This window comes from Falco naumanni, chromosome 3 (genome assembly GCF_017639655.2).
Source record: "Falco naumanni isolate bFalNau1 chromosome 3, bFalNau1.pat, whole genome shotgun sequence".
Taxonomy (NCBI): Eukaryota; Metazoa; Chordata; class Aves; order Falconiformes; family Falconidae; genus Falco; species Falco naumanni.
The window spans coordinates 12,366,620-12,393,898 of NC_054056.1; the positions used below are offsets into that span (position 1 = coordinate 12,366,620).

General features: G+C 62.7%; 2 protein-coding genes across 2 annotated transcripts; one reads left to right on the top strand and one right to left on the bottom strand.

The window, feature by feature from the left end:
- The first annotated feature begins 1,693 nt into the window (after nucleotides 1-1,693).
- On the top strand, nucleotides 1,694-13,126 carry LOC121085432 (zinc finger protein 362-like). Its single transcript, XM_040588090.1, is given in 11 exon segments — nucleotides 1,694-1,743; nucleotides 3,451-3,477; nucleotides 3,585-3,669; nucleotides 9,409-9,475; nucleotides 9,624-9,870; nucleotides 9,991-10,280; nucleotides 10,282-10,313; nucleotides 10,419-10,643; nucleotides 11,513-11,591; nucleotides 11,712-11,870; nucleotides 12,680-13,126. Coding segments are annotated over 11 exon segments (1,338 nt in total). The 5' UTR covers nucleotides 1,694-1,733; the 3' UTR covers nucleotides 12,797-13,126.
- Nucleotides 13,127-15,529: 2,403 nt separating this feature from the next.
- PHC2 (polyhomeotic homolog 2) lies at nucleotides 15,530-26,689 on the bottom strand. The gene is made up of 15 exons (XM_040585683.1): nucleotides 26,550-26,689; nucleotides 23,308-23,495; nucleotides 23,057-23,215; nucleotides 22,639-22,716; nucleotides 22,383-22,544; nucleotides 21,314-21,418; nucleotides 21,113-21,230; nucleotides 20,007-20,341; nucleotides 19,127-19,286; nucleotides 17,460-17,668; nucleotides 17,223-17,352; nucleotides 16,951-17,065; nucleotides 16,734-16,875; nucleotides 16,334-16,640; nucleotides 15,530-16,259 (listed from the first exon to the last, which is right to left on the bottom strand). The coding sequence occupies exons 2-15, from the start codon at nucleotides 23,449-23,451 to the stop codon at nucleotides 16,105-16,107; spliced, it is 2,319 nt and encodes a 772-aa protein (XP_040441617.1). The 5' UTR covers nucleotides 23,452-23,495; nucleotides 26,550-26,689; the 3' UTR covers nucleotides 15,530-16,104.
- Nucleotides 26,690-27,279: the final 590 nt, after the last annotated feature.

Here is a 27,279-nt window from a genome sequence, read left to right on the forward strand (position 1 = left end):
ACCTGAGGGGTCAGCAGGGGGGTGACAGCACCCCTGCCCCAGCACCACCACTTTGGCCAGGACCTTCCCCAGTGTCTTCATGCCTCTTCATTCACCCAGGGCAGAAGAATACCCACACTTTGATGGAGACCTTCTGGAAGCTCATCCCATCCCACCACACCCCATCCCTGGTCCTTCTTTGCTCCCTACCTCTCTCTCAGCAGCATCATTTGCCTTTGCTAATTATGGGTCCACCTGTTCAGGGCATCTGTCTCCTCTAAATGACCTGACATGATGGACCATTTTGGGAAAGCGTGGAAAAAATCCCCAGTTTTGTGTTTTTTTAAAAGTTGTTTTTAAATTGGAAACTCAGAAGCACCATCATCCCCTGGACCTTGGGGAAGGCGGGGAACCAGGTGGGATTTGCCTCCATTTTCCTTCCCCTGGGGGTTGTAGCTGCTGATTTGGAGTGAGGGGCCAAGATGAGGGGGACACGGATAAAATGATGAAAAAAACAGAGAAATAAATTTAAATTTTAAAGAAAAAGGATGCTCCGCAAAAGGAATGTGGGGATAAGAAAGCAAATGGGGAGGCCCAAGGGGCTGCCAAAGCTGGGGCGTTCGGGGAGACCCTGGGGTCTGCAGAGACCCACCAAGGGGCTGGGGGGGGGGGCAAAGGTGGGGGTGACACCCTGAGGGGGGCTATGGGGCTGCAGAGGTAGGGAGAGGGGGCTGAGGGGGACTGGGGGGGGCTGAGGGATGAGGAGATTTGGGGGCTGAGGAGACCTGGAGGGAGAGATCTGAGGGGGACCTCGGCGATGAGATTTGAGGGGGGCTGAGGAGAACTGGGGGGGGCTCAGGAGATCTGGGGGGAGACCGAAGAGATTTGGGGGGGGCTGAGGAGAACCAGGAGGCTGAGGGGATCCAGGTGGACTGAGACCTGGAGGGGCTGAGGGGATCCAGGCGGGCTGAGGGGACCTGTGGGAGCTGAGGAGACCTGGGGGGGCTGAGGAGATCCAGGCAGCCTGAGGAGATCTGAGGAGGCCAAGGGGATCCAGGTGGGCTGAAGGGTTCCAGGCAGGTTGTGGGGACCCAGGTGAGCTGAGGAGAACCAGGGAAGCTGAGGGGATCCAGGCAGGCTGAGACCTAGGGGGGACTGAGAGGATCCAGGTGGAATGAGGGGAACTGGGGGAGCTGAGATCTGAGGGGGCTGAGGAGACCTGGGGGAGCCCTGAGGGGATCCAGGCGGGCTGAGGAGAACCGGGGGGGCTGAGGGGGATCCAGGTGGGTTGAGGGGGAACCAGGGGGGCTGAGGGGATCCAGGGCGGGCTAAGGAGAACCCAGGGGGGGCTGAGGAGATCCAGGCGGGCTGAGGGGAACCAGGGGGGCTGAGGGGATCCAGGTGGGTTGAGGGGAACCAGGGGGGCTGAGGGGATCCAGGCGGGCTGAGGCGACCTGGGAGGGCTGAGGGGATCCAGGCGGGCTGAGAAGAACCGGTGGAGCTGCGGGGACCTGGCGGGGGCCGGAGGGGGACGCAGGCGGGGCTGAGCAGCCCCCGGCGGCCTGCGGAGACCTGGGGGTGCCGGGGGGGACCCCGAGGGGACCCCCGCTCCCGGGTGAGGAGGGGGAAGGCGGCGCCGCGGCCGGGCCCGGGGCTGGGCGGGCGGCGGGGGCGGGCGCGGGGGGCGGGCGGGCGGCGCGGGGCGCCCATCTTCCTCCGTGCGGCGGAGCCGGCGGGACGCGGGCGGGGGCAGCATGGCTGTTGGTATAGGAAGTGTCTTTTTTTTTTTTTCTCCCCCCCCCCCCTCCTTTTTCCTCTTCCCTTCCTTCCCCCCCCTTTCCCCCCCACATCCATTCCTCCAAAACACCACAGACCCCCCCCACCCCCCCCCCTCGGGTGCGATTGGGGGGGGGGGCGGCCCCACACCCCCCCCGCTCTGCGTTTCGTTTTTTTTTTTTAATTTAAATTAATTTTTATTATTTTTTTTTTAGATTTTTTTTCGTCACACCCCCCCCCTTCCTTCCCCTCCTCGCAGATCTGCAGAATATGGCGTCCCCGTCCTAGCGTTTTAAAAATAAGCCGGGGCTGCCATTTTTGTTTTCCTTTTGTCTGCGAATTTTAATAAAACCGTCTGAGAATGTGGGAGAGGCGGCGGATGAAGGGGGGGGGGGAAGCTCCCGGCCGGGCCAAACCCCCCCCCTAAACCCCCCCTTCCATACCCATCCCCCGGCCTTTTTGTCTGCAAAAAAAAAAGGCCACCCCCCACCCCCCCCCATCTCCCCTCCCAGGTCGAGGATTTCAACTTCACTTAACGCCAAACTTCGCCTTTTTTCCACCTCTTTTTTTTTTTTTTAATTGTTATTATTTTATTTTTACACTCTCCACCCCACCCCCCCCCCCCCCCCCGCTTTGCCGAGGAGGACGAAGGAAAAGTGGGGGGGGAAAGAGAAAAAAAGGGGGGAAAAAAGGGGGGAAACATCCAGGAAAATACCCGTTTCGCTGGATTTTCTCTTTTTCTCTCCCTCTGGATGGTCTAATGGAAAAGTTAATTGCAGCTGAACGTACCTATTTTTGTGGATGTTGCATGTTTGGGGGGGAGGTTTGCTTTTTTATTTATTCATGGCTTTTTTTTTTCTTTACGCAGGGGGTGGCGGAAGAAGCGCGGGGGGGGGTTGGTTATTATTACTATTATTACCATTTTTATTCCTTTCCCCCCCTCTTTTTTTTTTTCTTTTTTTTTTTTTCCTTTTTTCCCTTCCTTTCCTCTCTTTCCGCATTAACCGGTTTTGTCTAGAAAGTGGTCTCGCTGGCTGGAAGGTCTAACGGGGGAATATTTTTGCATCGCGCTTTGGCAGGAATGCGGCAGCCTTAGCGAGGGACCCAAATTTCCGTGGCGGTGCTTAGAGAGGTCTGTCTGTCTGCCTGGACGTATATTTAGCCATATACTATTTATACATCCATAATCTCCCGGCCACGTCGGGGGCCCCGGGGGGGAGCTTAGAGCCGGCGTGGCTGCGGTGAAGCCGGACGAAGATGCTTTTTAACCCAGGAATGATTAATTTGCAGATTTTTATTTCGTTTTCTCCAGCAAATTCCCTGCAAGGTCGGAGGATGCTCCTTGTTTGGTTTTCTTTTTTTCCCTGGTCCCACGGTCCTTCGGACATCAGCTGGGATTTTTAATCTGGGGAGGCTGGAGCAGGCAATAGCGGCTTCAAGCCCGAGGCCTTTGAGATTATAAAGTGATATTTTAGCAGAGAGGTAAAAAAGTTTTTGGTCCCTCCCGGCGTGCAATTTGCTGAGAGGCGGAGGGTCCGGGGCGAGGGGATGGATTTCAGCCCCGATTTTCCAGCCGGCTCCCCATCCCTTGGCTTTGCAGGCAGCTTGGGGGTGAGCTGGGCTAAAAAAAAGAAAAACCACATTGCTTTTTTTTTTTTTTTTTCTTTTTTTTTTTTTTTTTCTCTCTATTTTCAGGAAAAACCCCAAGTTCCCACGGGTCGGGTAGGTCGGAGCCGCTTCGCTTTTGTTCCTCCGCTCTGGGATCTCGCGCGCCGGGGGCTGGCGGTGGGTTCGGGGTGTGTGAAGTTGTCCTCCTTGTCCCCCCGTAGAAAAACGCCCCGCGTGCAGCACCCGGTCTCAGCTAGAGCTGGAGATGGACGCGGATAAGGGGAAGCAACGCCAGTACTCGCAGAGGTGGGCATGCCAGCTTTATTGAGGGGACCGGAGGGAAAAAAACCCACCCCTGTATATTATATATTTACATCGTAAAATAACGTATATGTGCTTAATGATGTGTGTGCATGTAATTAGATGTATGCGTATAAAAATAATACATACGCACATCATAATATAGGTATTATCATGTGCATATATATATTTTTATATAAGCGGGGGCAGATTTTGGCCTTCCCTGGAGGATTTTGGGGGGCACGGGGAGCCACCTGGCTACCCCCTCTGCGGGGAGGGGACCAGATCTGGCAGCAGAGGGGACCCTGCTCACGGTGTAAGTGTCATCACTTGAAATTTCTGTTTAAAGAGAGTGTATTTGTATGTGTAAAATAATCTTCTTCTCCCTTGACACCCCCCCTTATTTTTTTTCTGTAAAAAATGTGGATTTTTGGTCAGCGGGTGCGATGTCATGACAAGTGCATGTTGGATTCGGTGCGTGCTTGCTACCTCCTCGGGGTGAACCCCTGCTAAGCCGCCTGTGCCTCGGTTTCCCCACCCGCCAGTGGGCAGTGTCACCCACAGGTGCTCTCCAGACCCCCCTGCCTTGCTGTCGTGGGGGGCTGGTTGCCCCTGAGCTGGCTGGTTTGTGGGCACCAGCTTTGCCTTGCAGGATGTCCAGCTGGTCTCTTTTAGGGGGGTGGGTGTGTTTGGGGGTCTGGGGAAGCAGGTAACCCCCCTAGTGCTGGTGAACAGTGTGTTTTGGGGGACACGTGGGCCCCATGTTTGGTGTGACCGTCACCCCACGGGCGCCAGGATTCCCTGCGGGCTGTCCCTATGTCCCCTTCAGTGGGTCCCATCAGTGACAGGACAGACAGACGGTGTTTTGGCCCTGAGGATTTGGGGTTGCGCCACATTGGCCCCCCATCTTTTGGCAGCGTTGCCTTCCTGATTCATCCCGGGGGGACACATGGATCCCGTGGTGGTCCCTGGCGTGGCTTTGCCTCCTCTTTTGCTTGCTGCCGGTGCTTGGCTCCTCATCCCTGTGCCCGTGCGCCCCCTTTGCCATGCAGGGACCCCCATACCAGAATGAGGTTTACGTTGAGGCTCATTTTGGGTTGGTTTTGCTGAAAATCCAAAGGAGAAACACCAGTTAACAGCCCTTCGGGGGGCGGAAACGTGGGGTTTAATTGGTTCCATCTTGGGTGAATTCTTCTGGCGCGCGGTCTGCCCCCCCCCCCCCCCTCAAGCGATGGGGATTTCGGGTCTTGCCTGTCGTTTTCTGCTTCCTCGGCCTTGCCTGCCTTCTGCCACCTCTGCTTAGGGGTAAATCCCTCCCGGATGAGGACAGTCCGGGTGGGGAGGGATATGTGTTCCCTGAGGATGCAAGTGAGATGGTGGTGGATGCTGCTTCCCACCCTGGCGGCTGTGGGATGGCGGTTTTGTGGAGGGGCACTCGCTTTCTCTTGAAAAACTCTCCTGCTCCAGGCAAATCCTGCTTCCCCACTTGACGTGGGGGGAAAATTCCAGGGGAGAGGGGCCGTGGCCTTGTGTTTTGGGGGGAAACTGAGGCACGGCACGAGGCAGAACTGGGTTCTGCCCTTCCCCAGCTGCGCGAGGTGGCGGGAGCACGGCTACACCAGCATCACTGTCCCCTGTCTGTCCCGTGGTGGCGAGGGCGTGCTAGGGCGGGGGGGACACGCAGGGGACCTCCACCCCGCTTGGCTCTCGCCCGCTGCGTCGTGTCGGGCCGCCGTTGGCTTTCCTGTGCTCGCCGCTTGGCATGGAGGTGGGGGGGTGGGATCTCTGCCCTGATGCTCTCGCTGGGACCCTCGGGGACAGGACACTGCGGTTGGGGGACCCTGAGGGCTCAGCTTCTCACTTCATCGAGGGCACGTTGAGACACTCTTAACTGCCACTCTGGTCGCCCCAAATCCCTCCCCTCGCCTCCCAGCCCCCCGTTTGCTGGCTGTACTGGGTCGGTGATCGCTCGCCGTCCTCAGGGTTGCTGGTACCTGGGAGCTGCCCCCTTTCTCTCGGCGGTGCCGTGAAAAGAAATCTCTTGTTTCTTTTTATTTCAGCGAAGGCGAGACAGAGAGGGCTGCCAAGGTAGAGGCGTTCCCTAGAGAACTGTAGCTTGACTTAGCGGCAGTTGGGTAGGAAGTTGGAAGGCTCTAGTGAGCTCGTGCCCACCCGTGCCATCATCTACCTCCCATCAATCTGGAGCCTCATCGACACGTCTCCCCAGGCAGCTGCGGCCACCTGGCTTCTGAGGCCAGCCTGTGAGTACCAAAACACCGGCGTCCAACTGTATCTCGTCACCGCCGACCCCTTGCTGCCGCCGCCGCACCCCTATCCCCCTCGGCATCCCCCCTCGCCCCAGCTTGCTGGCTTCTCAAGCTCTCTTCCTTCCCTGTGGGTGCGGAGGCAATGGTTTTTGTGTCTTTCTAGGGTCACCTGAGATGCTGCCGCTTCCCCCCTTCGCCCAGTTGAGCAGTGATGCTGGGTACCGTGTCGTTCTGTGGGAATTCAGGGTTCAGCCCCTGTTTTTGGGGCTCCGTGCATCTTTCTGCTTGCTCTTCCGACATCGCTTTCCTCCAGCCATGCCCACTCGGGCGACTGCGATGCTTTTTGCACCCACCCTTTTGCCCTGGGACAACCTTTGGCATCCGCTCGGCAAGAGTGGGCCAAATCCGGTGCCTGCAGAGGATGCCAGGGGCTCTCCCACCCTGTGGTTTAGACCACAGGACCCCGTGCTGCTGGAGGTCTGTTACCCAGGGGGGGTTTCCCCCTGCCCAGCCAAAAACTGGGAGGCATGGAGAGCCCTAATTTGCCCCACTTGCCCCCCGTGCCCCACACAGCCAGGTCCCGCAGCGCCAGGGGGAGATGCACTGCAGCATTCCCCACCCTTCATAATTTCCATTTTAATGGATTTTCTCCTTTTTTTTTCTTTGCTGCATGTCAGCTTCCATTTTTCATAGTTAGCTGAGAATATAGAAAAAGGGAGTTTTTATATATGTATGGGTTGTTTTTTTTATTTCCATCTGCTTTTTATCCCCTCCCGCTCCCTCCCCCAGCCATCCCAGCTCTGGGAGAGGGGGAAGCCGCTCCCTCTGCTCCCGATGAAATACCGCACGATTTATAACATTACATCGGGACAGGAACAAGGATTTGTATTTTTTTTTTTTTTTGGCACGCCGACCATTTCTTTCCTCTTTATTCTGGGCAGGTTCGTCAAGCTCCGAGTGCGACGGTTTTGCAAATGATATATTATTTATATAATAAGACCTCCTCAGGTGGAGGCGGGGGGGAAGATACACGCGATATTTGCGCTTTCCTCCCCAAAATGCCCTTTTGTGCCTTTTGCCAACTCCACCTCCAGCTTTGCACGAGAGGTCCTGGGACTGTCTGTAGTGGTTCGTGCCCTGTCCCGACGATGGTCTGGGAGCCACGCCAGTGGTTTTGATCCTTCTTGGTGCCGCTGATGGCTCTGACGGAGCCCGGCGTGCCATTGGGACAGGGAGAAGGACGGAGGGATGGATGGACAGGCAGATGGGAAGGACGGAGGTCGCAGGGCACCTGCTGTGATGGGGGAGCAGCTCCAAAAAACCCTTTTCTAATCATAGCTCCGGTTTCCTGTTTTCCCATGCCGTGGGACTGCTGCCGGCCGAGCCGGGGTGGTGGGGTTGGTGCCGGGGTGCTTGGCCGCATCGACAGAGACCTAGAGCCCTCCTGCCTGCACTCCCCTGCCTGCTTGCTGCCTGCTTCCCTGCCTGTCTCCATCACGAGGGTTTTTTCCTGCCACAACCTCCACTTTTGGCCCCATCTCTGCGTGCACCGGCCCCTCGTGCCGTCATCCCCTCACCCCGGAGCCCCCTATCCCATGCTCATCATCCTAAGTGATCATATATATATATATATATATATATACACGTAGCCGGTGGGTAAACACACAACGTGGGTGGCATGCGGGTACATATATAATCTATATAAAATAGCCGGTGGCGGGCGTGTACGCGTATGGGAAAGCGCATTTAATAGCCCCAGCAATTTCCCTTTCTGTGTGCACAGGCATGGCGCAGAGCAGGACTCCTGGCTCTGCCTTTTGCCTGCCTGCACCGCAGAGACGGGGGTAAATGCAGCGGACGAAGAGAAAACAGGGGGAAAACAATCGTGCCTGGGGCTATTGTGAGGATCTGGGTCTGCTTTCACTGGAAAAAGCTGAAATTGGTGCATGGGCAGCCGGGAAGTGACGCGGAGCGGTTGGAGGCAGGGAGGGGGGATTTCTGAAGCCAGTCAGGGTGCTCAAGTGTCCGGGTGGTCTCCCGGCCTGGCTGCGGTGTTGGGGTCTGCCGCGTGAAATGGCTTCCGTTCCTCAGCGCTGCCTGCAGCTGCCAGTGCGTCGGTCTGAGTCACCCCAAAAACGCGCCTTGTCTTGTGCCGTGCTGCTCCGTATCGCAAGGCTTGGCCAGTCTCTTCCTCTCTGCCTCAGTTTCCTGTGAAAATGAGCCTGGAGGGGTCCAGCCTGTGGCTCTTGTTCAGGCTGAGATGGCTGTACGGTTGCGAAGTCCCTGGTGGAACCAGGACCCCCTTTTGCTGGGTGCTGCCCACCCACCTACGGAGAGCTCAAGGTCTGATTTAAATGTAGGGGCAGTGAGTGAGTGCGAGGAGGAGGAAGGCTTGTTGCCCCATCCCATTCCCAGGGCGCTTCTTTTGTGGGAGCAGGGATGCTCCCAGACAGCGGCAGTGCCGGTGGTGTTGGGAGGAGGCTGCCTGGCAAACGCAGGACTGTGTCCAAATCCCCATGGCCAGGACCTGGGGCTCTCTGTGCCTCAGTTTCCCCAGCCACCAGTGCTCTCCCATCGGTGCCTCGCCCCCAAATCCTGCCAGCCTGCGGGCTTTTGGGGACATGCTTTGCTGGAGGTGCTGGTCTAGTTTCTCCCAAGACGCTGGCTGTGGCCTGGTTTATATTACAGAGCTCCTGGGGGCCCTCTCCTATACGTTCTATGGGGGGTTCCTTATATGCTTTACCCTCGGACACCCCCGTAATGAGGTTTGCTGGCGCGGTGATGCTTGTTTACACCGGGCCATTACGCCTGTGTTGTTTTCTCGCCGTCCCCTCTTCAGATGTTTTCTATTACCCAAAGATGGATTTAGAATTAATTTTCCCAATGTGTTTAAGTGTCTCTATAAATCTCCTGGCCCCCAAAAATCTCCTGGCTGGGTTTTCCTGCTGAGCTGCTCCTGGATGTTGTGGGTCACTTTGCTTAGGAATAGGGGTGGCTTTTTTATTTTTTCTGGGGGGAGGATTCAGCCAGGTTTGGCTTTGGGTTCGATGTGCCGCCACCGTACTCGCCCTCTCCCGCAGCAGCATCCCGTCCGCCTCTGTAATCCCTCCTGGAGATACTGGAGGAGCAGCAATACCTCCAGGGTTGGGAGATTTGGTTTTATTTTCCCCAAATTCTGCCCCTGCCCCTTGCCAAATTGCTTCCCAGTGCGCTTGCTGGTGTTGCGGGGTCTTCGGGGCAGGCGGGTGCTTGGTGTCACCCTGATCCTGCAGGAATTTTCCAGCTGGGAAGATGCTTGGGCATCTCCCTGGCGCTGCCTGCTCCCTGCCTGCTCCCTGCCCTCTTCCAGAGCCTGGGTGTTGTTTCGGGGGGAGGACTGATGGTATCGGTGGGGTTTGAGCCCCCAAGGGGAGGTGGGAGGGGGGGGTATCTGTGTGGTGGCCGGTGCCTCCCCATAACCTGCCCCCCTCTTTCCCAGCAGGATGGCGGAGCCTCGCTTCAACAACCCCTACTTCTGGCCACCCCCCCCAACCATGCCCAGCCAGGTAGGACCCCCCCCCCCCCGTGCCGGGACAGTGGGATTTTGGGGAGGAGGGAGGGCAGATGGACAGGGACGACGCCAGGGAGGGGGGGCTGGGGGTCCTGGTTCCTCTGCCCTGACCCACCTCTCTGCCTTCTTTCCACCCCCACCAGCTGGACAACCTGGTCCTGATCAACAAAATCAAGGAGCAGTTGATGGCGGAGAAGATCCGACCCCCGCACTTGCCCCCCACCTCGGTGGCCTCCCAGCAGCCCCTTCTGGTGCCCCCTTCACCCGCCGAAAGCAGCCAGTCCATCATGTCCCTCCCCAAACTGCAGCAGGTCCCGGGTCTCCACCCTCAAGCCGTCCCCCAGCCCGATGTGGCCCTGCACGCCCGACCAGCCACCAGCACCGTCACAGGTACTGGGGCTGAGTGCCCACGCCAAGGGGGGAGGGTTCCCCCAATTCAGGACCCTGCCGCGAGAGAAGAGGGGAGGGCACATCCCCTGAAAATTCACCCCCCACCTCTTTGCCTACCAGGGTTGGGGCTGGCGTCCCGCGCGCCGGTGGTCAGCACCTCAGAATCCAGCACGGGGACAGGGACCACCACCCCATCAACTCCCACCTCCACCAGCCAGAGCCGCCTCATCGCCTCCTCGCCCACCCTAATCTCAGGAATCACCAGCCCCCCCCTCCTCGACTCCATAAAGACAATCCAGGGCCATGGCTTGCTGGGGGCACCCAAGGCCGAACGGGGCCGTAAGAAGATCAAGGCAGAAAACCCCTCGGGACCGCCGGTCCTGGTGGTGCCCTATCCCATCCTGGCCTCGGGGGGAGACGGCCAAAGAGGGGAAGACATACAGGTAGGCACCCACCCACCCGCTGGGGGGGCCGGGGCGATGGTGGGGTGCCCCCCCCCACCCAGCCCAGCCCGGTCCCTGCGGGGTTCTCCCCCCACCCTCCTCCAGGTGTAAGGTCTGCCCCTTGACGTTCTTCACCAAGTCGGAGATGCAGATCCACTCCAAGTCGCACACAGAGGCCAAGCCCCACAAGTGCCCCCATTGCTCCAAATCCTTCGCCAACGCTTCCTACCTGGCCCAGCACCTGCGCATCCACCTGGGCGTCAAACCCTACCACTGCTCCTACTGCGAGAAGTCCTTCCGCCAGCTGTCCCACCTCCAGCAGCACACCAGGTGAGGGCACGGCATCCCTGCGGGGCCAGGAGGGTCTGGGGGGGGCCTTGAGCCCCGTCTTCCCTTAGCGGGTGGTGGGGCGCACACCCTGCATCTCTCGTGCCATGCTCACTGTCCCCACAGTGCTCGCTGTCCTCGTCACCATCATCCTCCCCACGCTCATCCATCTGCACCATGCCAGTCTGTCCCCACTGCCTTCACTGTCACCGCCACACTCATCATCTCCAGCACCTTCACTGACCCCACCACGGTCAACTGTCCCCACCATGCCAGTCCCTCCCCTCTGCCTTTATGGGTCTTGCCATGCTTATCATTTCCAGCACCTTCATCATCCTCACCACGCTCATCATCTCCAGAACCTTCATTGGTCTCGCCACAGTCATCTGTCCCCACCATGCCAGTCCCTCTCCCCTGCCTTTATTGTTCCACCATGCTCATTATCTCCAGCACCTTGATGGTCCCCACCATGGTCATCTGTCCCCACCACGCTCATCATCTCCAGCACCTTGATGGTCCCCACCATGCTCATCCCCTCAAGCACCTTTATTGTCCCCACCACTTTCTCACCCCTGCCACATCTGTCCATGCCATGTTTCTTGTCCCTGCTGCCTTCATCATCCCCACCGCACTCATCATCTCCAGCACCTTCATCGTCCCCACCACCCTCGTGATCCCCTGCTACCTCTGTGTGCCCACATCGTCGTCCCCACCACCTTCGTCACCTCCAAACCCCTTGGCTCTCCCCCGATGAGACACGGACGCCCTGGTGTGACCCCTCCCCGTGCGAGGGAGCAGTGCTGGTCCCCAGTGAGGCTGCGAGGGGGGGCACAGAGGGGCCGGTGACCTGACATACCCTCCCTGTCACCCAGAATCCACACCGGTGACAGACCCTACAAGTGCCCGCACCCCGGCTGCGAAAAGGCCTTCACGCAACTCTCCAACCTCCAGGTCAGCGCCGGCGTGGCGGTGGGGACCCTGGGAGGGGGGACAGGAGCCCCGGCCCCCCAGGGTTGCGGGGGGCCCAGCGTGGGGCGGCTGCAGTAACCCCCCTCCCCCGCCATTTCGCAGTCCCACCAGCGACAGCACAACAAGGACAAGCCCTACAAGTGCCCCAACTGCTACCGGGCGTACACGGACTCGGCCTCGCTGCAGATCCACCTCTCGGCTCACGCCATCAAGCACGCCAAGGCCTACTGCTGCAGCATGTGCGGCCGCGCCTATACCTCGGTGAGCGGGGCCACGGGCCTCCCACCCCCAAAACCACCCCCCTACCCCCAAACCACCCCCTACCCCCAACACCACCCCCAACCCCAAAACCATTCCCCTACCTCCAACCCCACCCCCCACCCCCAAACCCACCCACCTACCCCCAAAACTGCCCCCCCCACCCTTGAAACAACCCCCTAACTCCAAAACCACCCCCAACCCCAAAACCACCCACCTAACCCCAACGCCACTCCCTAACCCCAACACTACCCCAACCCCAACCCCACCTGCCTACCCCGAAACCGCCCCTACCCCCAAAACCGTCCCCCAAACCACCCCCCTAACCCCCAAACCACCCCCTACCCCCAACACCGCCCCCAACCCCACCTGCCTACACCCGAACCCCCCCAACCCCGAAACCGCCCCCTAACCCTGAAACTGCCCCCTACCCCCAAAACCATCCCCCAAAACCACCCCCTACCCCTAACAGCACACCCAACCCCAAAACCACCCCCCTACCCCCAAAACTGCCCCCTACCCCCAACACCACCCCCAACCCCAAAACCACCCACCTACCCCTCACACCGCCCCCAACACCAACCCCAACACCACCCCCAACCCCACACCCACCTGCCTACACCCGAAGCCCCCCTAACCCTGAAACCGTCCCTCTACCACCAACCCCACCCCCAACCCCAAAACCACCCACCTACCCCCAGCACCACCCTGAACCACGAAACTGCCCCCCCCCCAACCCCCCCCCCCCACCCCTCAGACCCACCTCCCGCCCCAGCTCCTCCGCTCACCTCCCTCCTCCTCCTCCCCCGCAGGAGACCTATTTGATGAAGCACATGTCCAAACACACCGTGGTGGAGCACCTCGTCAGCCAGCACTCGCCGCAGAGGACAGAGTCACCTGGCATTCCCGTACGGATCTCCCTCATCTAACCGGGGAATTGGGGAGGGGGGGACACCCCCACGCAGAGGAGGAGGAGGAGGAGGAAGAAGCAGACTCACCCGCAGCACCCCAGCCCTGGCCGGGAGCCCAGCGGGACGTGCCCGGGGCCGTGTCCCCCCCTCGCTCCGGGTCCCCGCAGGTTTGGTGACATCCAAAGACGGTTTCAGAGCACTTTGAATCTCGGCGGTTTGGTTTATTTTGGAGGGGGGGGGATGACACGGCGGACTGGGGGGGGGGATGTTTCTCCCCCTCCTGCGAAGTCCCTGCCCCCTCTCCTCTCATTTTTTGGATACAAATATATATATATATTTATTGGCCAAGAAGTTGGTGCTGCTAAAAAAAAAAACAGAAATAAGACCCAAAACGAACCGTGGATGGAGAAAAAGGAAGCTGGGGGGGGGCTCGCTGCTGCCGCTCCCCCTTCACGGACTGGGACCCGGGCCAGGGACCGCGGCGGCTGCCACCTCCTGGGGGACGTTTTGGGTTTATTTTTAACAATTGTGGGGGTTTGGTGGTCGGTCGGTTTTTTTGGGGGGTTGGGTGTTTTTTTTTGGGGGGGGGGGTGGGGGGTGTCCCTTTTGAGGGAGAAGCCGGTGGGCAGAGCCGTGTCCCTCCGGGGCTGGATCCAACATCCCCCATCCCGAGGATCCCCCAAAATCCGTCTTGGGGGGTGGGGGGGTTAAATCGCTTTGCCTTGTGCCTGCCGGCCCCGGGCGCCTGTACATAAACCCATGTATAGATCTGGGGGGGGGTCGTGCCCCCCCCGCAGAGCCGCGACAAAAAAAACTCATCTATATTCTGTACTCTTTGGTTCTGTTTTTGGATATTAACTGTGTTATTTTTTTATACACTTTTTAAGCCTTAACTCATTGTTTATTTTGGGTTTATTTTTTTTTTTCGCCAGGGTGTTTTATTTACCTTCTGTTTATTAATTTTTAATCCCTCCCCACCCCATTATTTTTTATTTCCCCCCCCCGTTCCTCATTTCCCCTCTCGATGTTGTACGATACTCAATATTGTAATCTTTTTTGTCAGCATGTTAATACTGTGTAAATACGCCTCTTATACACTTAACACCCCCCCTCCCGTTCCCACACCCCCCCCCACCCCAGTTTTGGGGCTTTTTTTTATTTTCCTCGATGGAAATCCAGGCCACGCGTCCCTAGAGCTAGTTCTTACCTTATTAAAAAAGGAGAAAAAAAAGAAAAAAAAAAAAAGGAGAAAAAAAAGAAAAGAGGAGAAAATGAAGAAAGAAAAAAAAAAAAAGCCCTTTCCGCGCCCCCGCTGTCTTGCATTGTGGTTCACGGAGAAGCCGGGTGGGGGGGGGGGAGCCGCGGCCTCACCGGGAACGTTTGAGGTGTGGAAAAGGAGTGACACCCCCCCCAAAACTGGTGCCCCTTTTAAAAAAAAAAAAAAAAAAAAGGAAGAATAAAAACAGAACAACAAAAAAATTAATTAAGAAAATATCTCTCGTTTTTGTGTGGCGGAAGGTAGAAAAATGATTTCTGGTGGAAATGGGGGTGTGGGGCTGGGGGCTGCGCGGGGGGATCCCCGCGGGGGGGGTGGGGGTGGGGGGAGGGAGGAGCTGGGGGCCACCCCACCATGGGGGGTCACTGGTCACCAGTGTCTGGGGCGAAGGCGGCGGGTCAGGGCCCCAGGGGGTGGGTGGCCTGAGCTAGGGATGGCCCTGGGGACACTTCAGCGTGGCCACCACAGCTGGGGACACTGTCACCACAGGCAGGAGTGCTGCCACCGGCTTCGGGGCCATGTCCCCATGGGTACCACCTCCAGGGAGGCCTCACTGGGGCCATGTCCCCATGGGCGCCTCCTCACTGTGGCCACTAGCTCTGGGGACACTTCACCATGGCTGCATCACCATGGGCACCACCTCCAGGGACACCTCACCACCATGGCCACCAGCTTCAAGGACACATCACCACCACAGCCATCAGCTCTTGGGACACCTTACCATGGGCACCAGTTTCAGGGACATGTCACCACCATGGCCACCAGCAGCAGGGACACCTCACCACAGCCACCAGCTCTGGGGACGTCTCACCATGGACACCAGATTCCAGGATATGCCACTGCGGTGGGTACTGGTGGCAGGGCCACCTCCCCATGGCCACCACCCCTGGGGCCACCTCCCCACCAGCTCCAGGGATGTGTCACCCCCCTCAGGCACCAGCTCCAGGACCACCTCCCCACAGACCCACCACCATGGTGCCACCATGGTGGGTGTCCCTTCAAGTCCCCCTCCCCATCTCACAAACTTTGGGGCCCCACAGCCCCGAGCGCTGGGATTTCAGGGTCACCCTGCAAGTGTGGAGGGTCCCACCTCCACCACCAGCTCCTGCGAGGGAGCTGGCACAGGGGGACACAACACCTCAGCCCCCCCCCACACACACTTGGGGGTCAGCACAGGCACCCACAGGGTCATCCAGGCCAGGAGGGCACCGGGGGAGTGACACCAGCCCCGTCCCCGTCACCCACAGAGCATCCCACCACCCTCGGTGGTGCATGGGGACACCCCCAAGGTGCTGCCTCAGTTTACCTGGGAAAGAACTTGGCGGGAGGGGGCGGGGAAGGAGAGGAAGAGTGGGGGGGGCCCAAGGTTTAATCTTTTCCAGTGTTTATTAAAAACCAAAAAAAAAACCCCCAACCCCCCAAAAAAACCAAAAACCCAGGAAAAAAAAGGGGTGTGTGGGGTCCGTGTGGTTTTTTTTTCCTTTTTTTTTTTGTTTTCCATTTCTTTTCTTAAAAAGACCATGGTGGCCTAGGGGGGGGATGGGAGGGTCCTTACCTGCCTGGGGGGGCCCCCCACCGCCACCATCCTCTACTAAGGTGCCCCCAAAAGAGCCCAGCGTGGGGTGTGGGGGGGGTGACGCTTTGTCTCTGTGCCCAGGCACCCCGAGATGTGCCCCCCCACCCCCCCACGCCGGGGGCGGTCACTCCCCCTGGGGCTGGTAACCCAAATCTCAGCTGGGGAGGGGGCACACGTTAAGGCAATCGTCCTGCTTCGCCCTGCCGTTTTGGGGAGGGGGTGTGGGGGGGACACGGGGGAGACACGGGGACCCCCCCTCCCTGCCGGAGAAGGGGGGGGGTGACCCCCCCATATGGGGGGACACTATAGCTACGGGCTATATACACACCCCGGGGACGGGGAGGGGCCGCCCCAGGGCTGGGTTGTGCTCACAAGTGGCTCCCCCCCCGCCGGCCCTGCCCAAGCCCCCTCCCCACGGCTGGGCAGGGATTTAGGGGGGGTCCCATGGGTGCCCCCCCACCCACCCAACCGGCTCTAGGAGTCCTTGAGCATGCTGATGCGGGCGTAGATCTTGAGGGCCGGCCCCAGTTTGATGTTCATGGTGCTCATGAGATGATCCTCCTTCAGCAGCAGCAGCGCCTGCCCGTCAATCTCCTGCGCCCGGAACTCCTCCGCGATCTCCTGGCAACCTGCGGGGAGGGGGCTACGCTCAGAAAAATCCCCCCCTCCAACTCCTCGCAGGGTATCCCTAAGGATTCCTCACCCGGCAGGGAGCGGATGAACTCGTAGACGTCCTCCACGTTCCACTTGCTGGGCTCGCTGGGGAGGAAGCGATGGCCGATGCTGGCCAGGTCGCGGACGTGGACGTCGGGCAGCTCCATCTCGCGCAGCTCCAGGTCTCGCTCGCCCTGCCGCCGGCGGGACGTAGAGGAACTGGCCGAGATGGGGGAGAGCGGTTCCTCGTAGCTCGAGTTATCCGAACAACGACTCGAATCCTCTTGGCTGTGGTTGAGCTGCAACGACGCCGTCACGGAAAGAGGCACCGAACCCGGCGGGAGAGAAACCGGCGGCTGCAGGACGGAGCAGCACCGGCCTCAGAGCCCACCCGCGTGTGCGTGTCACCCGGAATGCAGGGACAAATCCTGCCCGGTCCCAGCCCTCACCTGCTTCTTGGTGTCTTTGCTGAGGGTGGGCAATGTCCCCTTGCAGGTGCGACGGCGGCCGTGGGGGGGACCGCCGGGTTTTTGCAGCTTGCTGCGATCAGGGTGGAACAAACCCACCCGCTTCGTGCACCCTACGTTGTACCTGCGGGAGGGAGGGGGGTGAGAGAGGGGCCGGATCCTGGCAGGGGGGCTGCGGTGCTGGTTTTTTGGGGGTTACCTCTTGGCACAAGCCATGGAGCAGAAGCGCTTGGAGCGCTTGAATTTGTAAGCAAAGTCGACGCGGCCGCAGAGCTCGCACTTCAGTTTGGGGGGGTTCCCCTCCTCTTTGGATTCTGGGGGACGCGGAGGGACACCCAGAGAGAGAAACACAAACCAGCTCAGCCACGGGGGACCCCCAAAACATCACCTGGCTTAGCAGAGCTGGGGGAGGGGGCAGTTTTACTGCACCCCCCTAGGCGAGGCAAGCGTTTCGGGGGGGCCGAGCGCTACCTTGTAAATAAGGTTCCTCCATTTCGGAGTCGGTGGTGGTGGTGTTGTCCTGCTGCGGGAGTTTCTCAGCCAGCAGCTCCTGCGCATACTTCTTCTTCAGGTTCCCCACCAGCAATGAGGAGCGCCCCACCTGGGACGGGAAAACACTAGTGGGTGCCCCCCCCACCCCCCAATCCCCCCCCCCCGATATCCAGCTCCGTGTGAAGCCCAAAGGATGCGGATGGGGGGATACGTTACCGGGAACGGTTCAGCCCCTTCCTGGATGACGAAGCCCTCGATAACGTGGGTGAGGATCTGGGGTTTCACGATGGCCTGGGGCGGTTTGTTCTCACCATTGTGGGGGGCAGCGCCGGCGACGGTGGAGGCAGAGCTGCCGGTGCCCGAGGTCATGCCGGGAACGCTGGCCAGGGCCTGGGGCTGAGCATGAAGGCGGTCGGCGGGCGGCTCTGCGCGGGGGGGACACGGCTGGTTACGGGGGACGCGGTGACGCCGGCGGTGACGCTGGGGCCTCTATTACCATACAGCTGGGCTGCTTTGGGGAACGGGGGGGGGGGGCGGGAGGGGGGAGCAGCTGCTGCCGCTCCCAGTGCGGTCCAGTGGCTCCCAGTAAGCCCCCATGAGCCCTCCGGTATCATGGAAAGCAGTGGGCTGGGGAACCCCCAGGCCCCCCTCAAAAGATCCAGGGGGACCCCGGACAGCCCCCAAATACCCCGGAAGCCCCCGAGGAGCCCCCAGGGACGCCCAGTGGACCCCCAGTAAAGCCTCAGCACCTCTCAGTACGGCCCCAGTACACCCCAGCAGACCCCAGTACACCCCATCAGACCCCCATCTACCCCGGAAAGCCCCCATACGCGCCCCAGTAAGGCCCAGTACGCCCCAGTAAGGCCCTATCTACCACTGTAAGGCCTGCTAGACCCCAGTAAGGCCCCACCTCCCCCAGTAAGGTCCAGTAAGGCCTCAACTGCCCCCGCACGGTCCGCTAAGCGCCGGGGAGGCGCCGGCAGGCCTCGCTAGGCCCCGGTAGGCCCCGCCACCTTTGTCCGGCGGCGGAGCCCGCTCCTGCCCGCCCCTACCTGCGCCCGGGCCGCGGCTGCGGAGCCGGGACCGGGGGGGTGCGGGGGGGCGGATGCGGAAGTGAGGTCAGCGCCCGCCGCCCCGCCGGGCCGAGCCGGGCCGGGCCAGGCCGAGCTGAGCCGGGGCGGCCGCGGCGGGCCTGGGCCGCACTCACCGGCGGCGCTCAGCGGCTCGGCGGCCCCATGGCGCGGACAAAGGCGGCGCGGGCGGCGGCGGCAGCGGCGGAGCGGGGACAAAGGCGGCGGCGGCGGCGGCGGGGCCGGGCCGGGGCGGCGGCAGCGGCTGCGCGGGGAGGGCGGGGCCTGGCGCTGGGCACGCCCCCTTGCCACGCCGCTATTGGCTGCCGCCGCGCGCGCGCGCCCACGCCGCCAGGGGGCGGGACATCGGGGAAAGAGGTGGGGCCTCGCACAAGCCACGGCCCCCGCCGTGCCCACGCGGGGGTGGGCGCCCCCCCAGCCCCGCGGACACCCGTGTGCGGGGCCCGGCAGGCAGCGCGGACCCCCCCGTGTCACCTGTGGGGCGGCGCCACGGGCACGCGTGGGCTCAGGGAACCGCCGCCCCGCACCCACCCGTGGCTCAGCGCTCCCCCGCCGCCCGTCACCAGAGGGGAGGGCAGCTCCCCCCACGAGTGGGTGCCGGGGGGGGGGGGGGGGAGGCGGGGCAGCTCCCCCCCACGAGTGGGTGCTCGGGGTGGAGGGGGCAACTTCACCCCACGAGTGGGTGCCCACGGGGGGGGAGGCAGCTCCCCCCCACGAGTGGGTGACCAGGGTGGAGGGGCAGCTTCACCCCACGGGTGGGTGCCAGGAGTCGGGGCGGGTCGTGGGGCTTACCGTGAGTGGGGGGCCGCTCGCCCTCAGGGGTGTCAGGGCCTGGGGGGGCAGCGGGCGGCGAGAGGGCAGGGGGCTGCAGCGGGGCGGCAGGTGGGCTCTCGGCGCTCCTCGGGGTGGGCGGCGGGTCCCTGCGGGCGCCCTCGGGGACCCCGATTGGGGGCTGTAGGGCAGGGGCACACGCATGTGCGAGGGTCAGGGCACACACACGTGCGTGGTTGCAAACACACGTGGCTGGATCCAATGCACACGTGTGGGCGCAGATCTGGTGTGAGTGTGCACACGTGTGCATGGATCAGAGACACACATGCACACACACATGTGCACGTACCCAGCAAACCTGTGCACACATGTGTGCATGATCTGACACACATGGATCAAGCACGTGTGCACTGATCAGGGACATGCACCCCCCAGGTGCACACATGCATGCATACATCATGCAAACATGCCTGCATAAGTGCACAGACCATGCACATGCATATGTGTGGATCTGGCACGCATCTGCACACGCATGTGCACAGATAGGGCACACGCATGCACACACAGGCAGATACACAGATTGAGCACACGTGCATGGATCAGACACACATGCACACGTGCATGAATCTAGCCAACTCGCACACATGCGTGTGCACGGGCCAGACACACATGCACATGCACAACCTGGCATGTGTGTGCACACCCACACGCATGTAGGCACGCGGCTCAAGCACACGTGCCAGGGTTGGACACCTGCACACCCCACCTCAGCCGCCCGTGTGCGTGCAAACACACATGTGTGCGCACACAGGTTGGGGCCCCAAGCCCCCCCATGCATGGCCCCCCCCCCCTCCCAACCCGTGCTGGGGGGCTCAGGGGCGCTGGGGGCGACGTCCCTCACCGTGGCACCGGTGGGCTGCAGCTGCAGGATGACGGCGGAGGCATGCTGGAACTTGCGGGGGGCAGCGTGACAACCGGGGTGACCGTTGGGGGGGCCACCTTCGCCCCCAGCTCCTTGGGGGACCCCCGCTTTGGGGGGGGGCGCCGGGCCAGGGCTTGCGGGGGGCAGGGGTTGGAGTTGGGGGGCAGTAGGGGGTCCCGGGGGGGGCTGCCCGCGGGGTGCCAGCTGCTGCTGTTGCTGTTGCTGCTGCTGCTGCTGGATGACGAACTGCTGCTGCGGCTGCATTGGCTTCGTCGGCTGCTGCAGGAACTGGGGGGGCTGCAGCGGGGTGTAGGCTGCGGGGACAGCGACGGGGGACAGGGACCCCCCCTCGTCACTGGTACCTCAGCCCCAACAGACCCCACCCCCACGATCCTCCCCCAGGCTGCAAGGCTGCTCTTCACGCTAGCGTCTGTTCACTCTGGTGCCTACTGACAACCAGCTTTGCCAGCTCCCGCTGCTGCTGCACGAGGCGGCTGGGCTCAGGTGGGGGTCACCATTCTGGAAGCCACCACAGCACCCCCAGGCTCCATCACCCCATGGGGCCCCCTAGCCCACACCCTCGCTGCTTCAGCCCCCCGCACCCCCTGCAGGGGCTCACCCCACAGGGCCCCAGTACCCTATGGGTGCTGTGACCCTCCCAGGCAGGGCCCCTGAGGGAACGTGTGGACCCACAAGATCCCAAATACAGGCAGGGTGCCAACGTACAGCAACCACCAGCAATGGCCATCATTAGGTTTCAGAGTGAACACACCGCAGGCTGCTCAGCTGCACCCACTGTGCTCACCCCGCCCCTTCTGAGCACCCGAGGCGGGGGCGACGTGCCCCTGAGGTGGGTAGACAGGGCTGCCAGTCCCATGTAGGGGCAAGAAAACCATTATTAGGTTTCAGAGTGAACACTCTACTCTGTAACTCCCCCAGCACCCACGGGTGCCCCCCACCCCGCCCCCCGCCAAGGCGCAGCACTTACCTGGGGTGACAAGCGGGTGGGCAGTGGTGGGGGCAGCGGCGCGGGCCAGAGGGTGGGTGCGGGCGTCAGGCCCCTCGGCTTTTTTGAGGTGCTCAGCTGGGGGGTCGGGCAGGGGACCCCGAGGGGGGCCAGCCCGGGGTGGGGCACCCCCGGGGGGGCTTCATGGCCAGGGCGGGGAGGTGGGGGCCGGTGGGGCGCAGGGCCAGGCTGTGCACCTGGAATGGCAGCGGGTCAGGGGGGTCCCGGAGGGGGCGGATTTTGGGGGGCTGGCGGGGTGGGGGGGCGCGGGGGCGCTCACCTGTGGGGCAGCAGGCGGCGGGGCGGGTGGCGGTGCTGGCGGCGGTGCTGGTGCAGGGCTCTCAGGCCGGACGGCGCTTACGGGGCCCGTGGGCGTGAAGATGAGCTGGGGGGCACGGGCAGTGGGTGTGTGGCCCCCCCGATACAGGGGAGTGGCACCCTACGTATCCCCCCGCTCTATGTCCCTGTAGGGTGGCACCCATGGGGTGTGGGGCTGCGGGTGGGGTGACACGTGTGTCCCCAGGGACTGCTGGTGCCGGGAGGCGTGCGTGCAAGGGACAGGCACCCTGTAGGATCTAGGTGTCCCCAGGGGGAGACACACCCCCACCCCCATAGGGTCCTGACACCCCCCCAAGCGGGTCTGTGGGTGCCAAGTGGGGCAGGGGGGATCCTACAGGGTCCAGGCACCCCTATGGGGCGTGGACACCCCGCAGTGTGGCAAGGGGGGCTCCCCTGTGGGTCCTCAGACCCCACAGGAGGGTGGGGGGCACCCTGTGGGATTTGGGCACCCCCCAACAGGTGAGTGAGCCCGTGGCCTCAGGGCATCCCACACTGCTCCGATGGGTGCCCTATGGGGTCCATGCAGCCTGAGCACAGTGGGGGGCCCCTATGGGGTCTTGGCAACCCCCAGTGGGGCGAAGGGCACCCTATGGGGTCTGGGTACCCGACTGTGGGGTGACGGGCACCCTATAGGTCCCAGACACCCCACAGGGGGATGACGGGCACCCTATAGGTCTGGACACCCCACAGCACAGTAACGGGCACCCTACAGAGTCAGGAACCCTATAGGGTCGCAGCCACCCTGCAGCAGGACCACAAGCGCCCTATAGGTCCCAGGTACCCCACAGCAGGATGACAGGCACCCTATAGGTCCCAAGCACCCCACAGCGGCATGATGGGCACCCCATGGCTCCTGGGCACCCCACAGCAGAACGATGGGTACCCAAGACCAGGGACCCTATGGCGTCCTGGCCACCCTGCAATGGGACCATGGACACCCTACGAGTCCTGGCCACCCCACAGCAGGACAAAGCCCCCTATCCCCCCCATGGCACCCCGGGGGCCCTCACCATCTGTGCCCGCAGGTACATCTGGGCCTGGCTGGCGGTGAGGGCGGGCGAGGCGGCATTGCCCAGCAGCACGGCCTGCTGTGCGATGCCCGAGGCACCGGGGGCCACGCCCTGCGCCCGGTTCAGGAGCTGTGCGGCTGCCGGCGATGTCGCCAGGTTGATCTGCAAACAGGGTGGTGGGAGAAGGCTGGGGTGCCGTGCTGGATCAGTGAGTGGGTGACAGCGGGATGGGTGCCGGAGGGAACAGGGGACTCACCGTGGGTTGCTGCGCTGGTGCTGGCTGGGCACCGTTAGCGCCCGAAGAGCCGCTCTGCCGGTTTGCCGCCAGGCTGGCCTGGGGAGAAGAGCCAAATGTCACCGGTGTGCCACACCGCAGCACCCATGGGTGCCCCTGGGTTGGTGTGCTGTGTGCCACAGCACCCGTGGGTGCCCCTGGGGTGGCATGCCACACCACAGCACCCATGGGTGCCCCTGGGGTGGTGTGCCGTACTGCGGCACCCATGGGGTGGTGTGCCATGCCGCAGCACCCATGGGTGCCCTGGGGTGGTCTGCCACGCCGCAGCACCCATGGGTGCCCCGGGGGTGGTGTGCCACGCCGCAGCACCCATGGGTGCCCCGGGGGTGGTGTGCCATGCCGCAGCACCCATGGGTGCCCCGGGGGTGGTGTGCCGTACCTGCTGGACGGCGGCCAGGCTCTGGAGCTGGGCGCTGGTGAGATGCTGCTGCTGGAGTGCTGCCGTCTGCAGCATGAGGTGCTGCTGCTGTGCCGCGTACATCTGCTGCAGGTACTGCGCCGCCGTGTTGGGCTGCCGGTGCAGCGCTTGCTGGATCACCTTTTTGGGGGTTACAAACATGTTCCTGGGCTGTCCCCAACCCCAAAACGCTGCCCTCCCTCCCCAGTCTCCAGCCCCCCAAAACACCGTACCTGGACAGTCTGGCGGTCGGGGATGCCGCTGTAGACGGAGATTTGGGGAGCGGGTGGGCGGGCGGTGCCGGTGCTGCTGGGTGTCGTGGCAGTGCCACCGGTGCTGCTGGCGGGCGGAGGTGCTGGGAGCTGCTCGTTCTCCATGGCGGTTTGCCGGGGGGCTGCGAGGCGGCGGGGTCAGGCTAGAGCTGGGGCAGGGTGACAAAGAGTGAGGGAGCATCCTGCGGCACCCTAAGTTGGCACCCAGCGTCTGCTCCGAGCCTCGGCACAGGGTCACGGCCAGCGTGCTGGCATTCCCGTGCCAATGGGTGCATGGGGCTGCTGCATCCCCCCCGGGTGTTTGGGATGGGGATAAGACCCCCCCAAACCCCTCTCTTTGAGCGCTCCCAGAGTGAAGCATTGCCCACCTCGGGATGCACCCATGGGTGTCAGCCAGGGGCAGAGGGGGCTGGCACCCGCGTGGGCGCCCAGCCTGGTACCTCCAGCGCGGCTAAAACCCCCGGGGTTGTGCCGTCCTGGTCCTGCCGCACTTCAAAGGCCCCAGGGGAGTTGTGGCCCCCTGCCTGCTGCTTCCTGCCTGCCAGACCCCCGGCTGCGGGGGGGCCACGGCTGCGACTCCCCCGCCTCGCTGGAGCGGGAGGAGGAGGATGGCGGGATGGAGGAGGAAGGCAGGAGGCCCCCTGGTCCATCCTCCCCCGCCAAAGGGGTGGCGAAGGGGGCTGGGGCCACATCCTGCCCTGAGTGCTGAGGGGGAGGCGGGAGGAGTCCTAGCAGAGGGGGAGAAGGAAGGGCGGGCAGGGTGGACAGGGGCAGGGAAGGGATGGTGGGAGGGAGGGACGGACAGAGGGATGGGGAGAGGGGCACTGGGAGGCAGGGACACAGGGACGTCAGAGGGACAGAAAGGAGGAGAGGGATGAAGGGACAGATGGACGGAAACGAGGGAAGGGACAAAGGACAGGGGGATGGACGGGAGGAGGACGGGACAGAAGGAAGTAGAGAGACCAAGGGAGGGAGGGATGGAAGTAGGAAAGGACAGACGGAAGTAGGAATGGGACGAAGGGAAGGACGGAAGGAGGGACAGAATGACAGACAGGAAGAGGAAAGAGACTGCGAGAAGGACAGATGGAAAGGGACGGAAGGACGGACAGGCAAGGATGGGGGGAAGGATGGACAGAAAGAGGAAAGGGATGGAAGTGGCGGGGGAAGGATGGACAGACAGAAGGACAGACAGAAGGATGGAGGGAAGAAGGAAAGGGACCAAGGACAGGAAGGAAGATGGAAGGGAGGAAAGGGAAGGATGAAGGGATAGAGGGAAAGACAGACAGACAGAAGGGAGGATGGATGGACAGATGGAAGGAAGGCCGGATGGACGCAGGCAAGGGATGCAGGCATGGAAGGAACGATGGACAAAGGAGAGGGATGAAGGGATGCTGGAAGGAAGGACAGATGGGAGGAAGATGAGGAACGACTCGATGGTAGGAGAGGGATGGACGGAAGGACAGGAGGACATGACAGACGGATGGGTGCTGCGGAGGCTGCAGGGGGTTTGCGGGCAGCACCACCACCGTGGTGGCCATGAGGCTCCGTGGTCACCAGCAGCCACCCACGGCCACCGTGCTCTGGTGGCTCTGTGCATACCAAAGGACCTCTGGTCACCTGCCCATGACGTCTGCCCCAGCTGAGCCCCTGCACTGCCAGGCAATGGGTGCCACCATGATGGGTGCCACCACCACGCGTGCCACCGTGGCAGGACCAGGGACAGCAGTGTGGGGTGCTGCAGACCATGGACAGCAGCCACGGTGGGTGGCCTTGGTGGCCACGGCAGGTGGCCTTGGTGGCCACACCACAGCATGGCCCCACCAAACCATACCAGCCACCTCCAGCCCCGGCATGGCACCCAAGGAACATGACAGAGGTGACGTCCCTGGCCCCAGTGACCCATGGGGCTGTGTCCCCTGAGGGTGTTGCTGCCCCGAAGCGTGAGGTGGGACGTGCATGTGCCCCCACCACTGCTTCATGTGACATCCCTGCACGTGGCCCATGACAATTCCCAGTGCTGGGTCTGCCCAATGGCATGTGTCCATCACAAGCCGGAGAAATTTTGGGAAGTACCTTCCCCTGCTGGACACCCCAACGCCCCGAAGACCCTGGTGGCATCAGGGTGACATGGGGCCACCACAGGGACCACTCTGGGTCCATCCTGAGCCAATCCCCTCAAGTGGAGCATGGCCCGGGCAGCCCCCGGTAGCACCCACCACTCACCTGATGTGGGGCTGAGCCCCCTGCCCTCACCCACACCAAACCCCCGTGGACACCAGGGTGACACAGGGGGGCACCTCACTTTTGAGCCAGAGGAAACCCACCCCCAACCCCTGCAACCTCCCCAAAACCACTAAACCCACCCAAATTAAAAAAAAAAGGGGGAAGAATCCCGGCACCGCCAGGCAATGGCAGGACCCACCATGGCTGGGGGAGCACGTGGGGGTCCCACTGCTCCCGGGGAGCAGCTGCAGAGCTGGAGTCCCCCAAGCTGAGCCCAAACTACGGGGGGGGAATCACAGGGGGGGTGGGATGTGATGGGGGGTGGGCTAGGATGTGGGGCAAATAAAATCAGAGGGGGGTAGAGAGACTAGTAGCAGCAGGGTATGGTACTGGGGGGGGGGATAAAAAGGGGGTGCAAAATAAGGCAGGAGTGGGAGATGATGGTGAGGGGTGGGATGTGGTTGTTGGATGGTGGAAAACGCTGGTGGGGAGGTGGGATAGCACGGGGGGGGGGGCAGGTATGACAGTAAGTGGCCAAATAGGATGGGAAGGGGGGTGGGAGATGATAATAAGGGGGGTAAAATGAGAAAGTGGGGGCACAAGGTGGGGTGGGGGGTGGGAGATCGTGGCTGGGGGGGGTAGAAGGGGGGATGGTCGCAGGGGTGAAGCAGGATAGCGGCGGGTGGGGAGGGGTAACAGGGGGTGTGGAATTGGAGGAAGGGGCGCAGGGTGGCGGGGGGGGGGCACACACGGGTGGGGGTGGGGTACAGCGGGGTGGCGGCGGGCAGGGGGCATACGGCCACCGGCGGGGTCTGGGCCGGCCCGGTGGCGGCGGGCAGGCGGGTGGGGAAACTGAGGCACGGCGGGCGGCGGGGCGCATGCGCGGCGCGGCCCCCCCTCACCCCCCCGCCCCCCCCCCCCGGCCCCGGCCCGGCCCAGACAAAGCCGCCGGGGCCCGGTAGCGGCGGGCAGCGCGGTACCTGCGGCCGGGGCGGAGCGGCTCCCGCCGGCCACGGCCATGGCCCTGGCGCCTCCGGGGGCGGGCGGGGGGGGTCCCGGGGCCGCTGCCGCTGCCGGTGCCGGTGCCGGCGGGGCCGGGCCCGCGGCCGCTCCCTCCTCCCTCAGGCGGCGGCGCGGCGGCCCGATGCCATAACTCATTTGCATTCCTCCGCGCGTCACGTGGCGCGGATGTCCAATCAGCGCCCCGCCCGCCCCGCCGGACACGCCCACCTAGCCCCGCGCCCGCCGCGACGGCGGCCGCCGCTCGCGCTCCCCATGGCAACGTGGGGAGGGGGGGGGTGGGGAGTGGGGTCGCCATAGCAACGGGAGGGGAGGGGGGTCGTCGTAGCAACGGGGAGGGGGAGCCCGCCCCGCGCTGCGGATGCGCCTCGGGAGGAAGGGGGTGGCCGGGACCGGCGGGACCCTGCGGCGAGGGCGGGGCGGCACCGGTCCCGGGGCTGCCCGGGGTCACCCGGGGCCGGTCCCAGTGGGATGCTGCGGTACGGGGGTGGGGGGACCGGCCCCCGTGTCCCCGCCGCCAGGGGTCACCCGGGGTCACCCGGGGTCACCCGGGGCCGGGGCCGGTACCGGTGGGATGCTGCACACAAGGGATGGTGGCACCGGTCCCCATGGCCCCGCTGCCAGGGGACACCCGGGGTCACCCAGGACTGGTACCGGTACGATGCTGCAGTACAGGGGTGGTGGCACCGG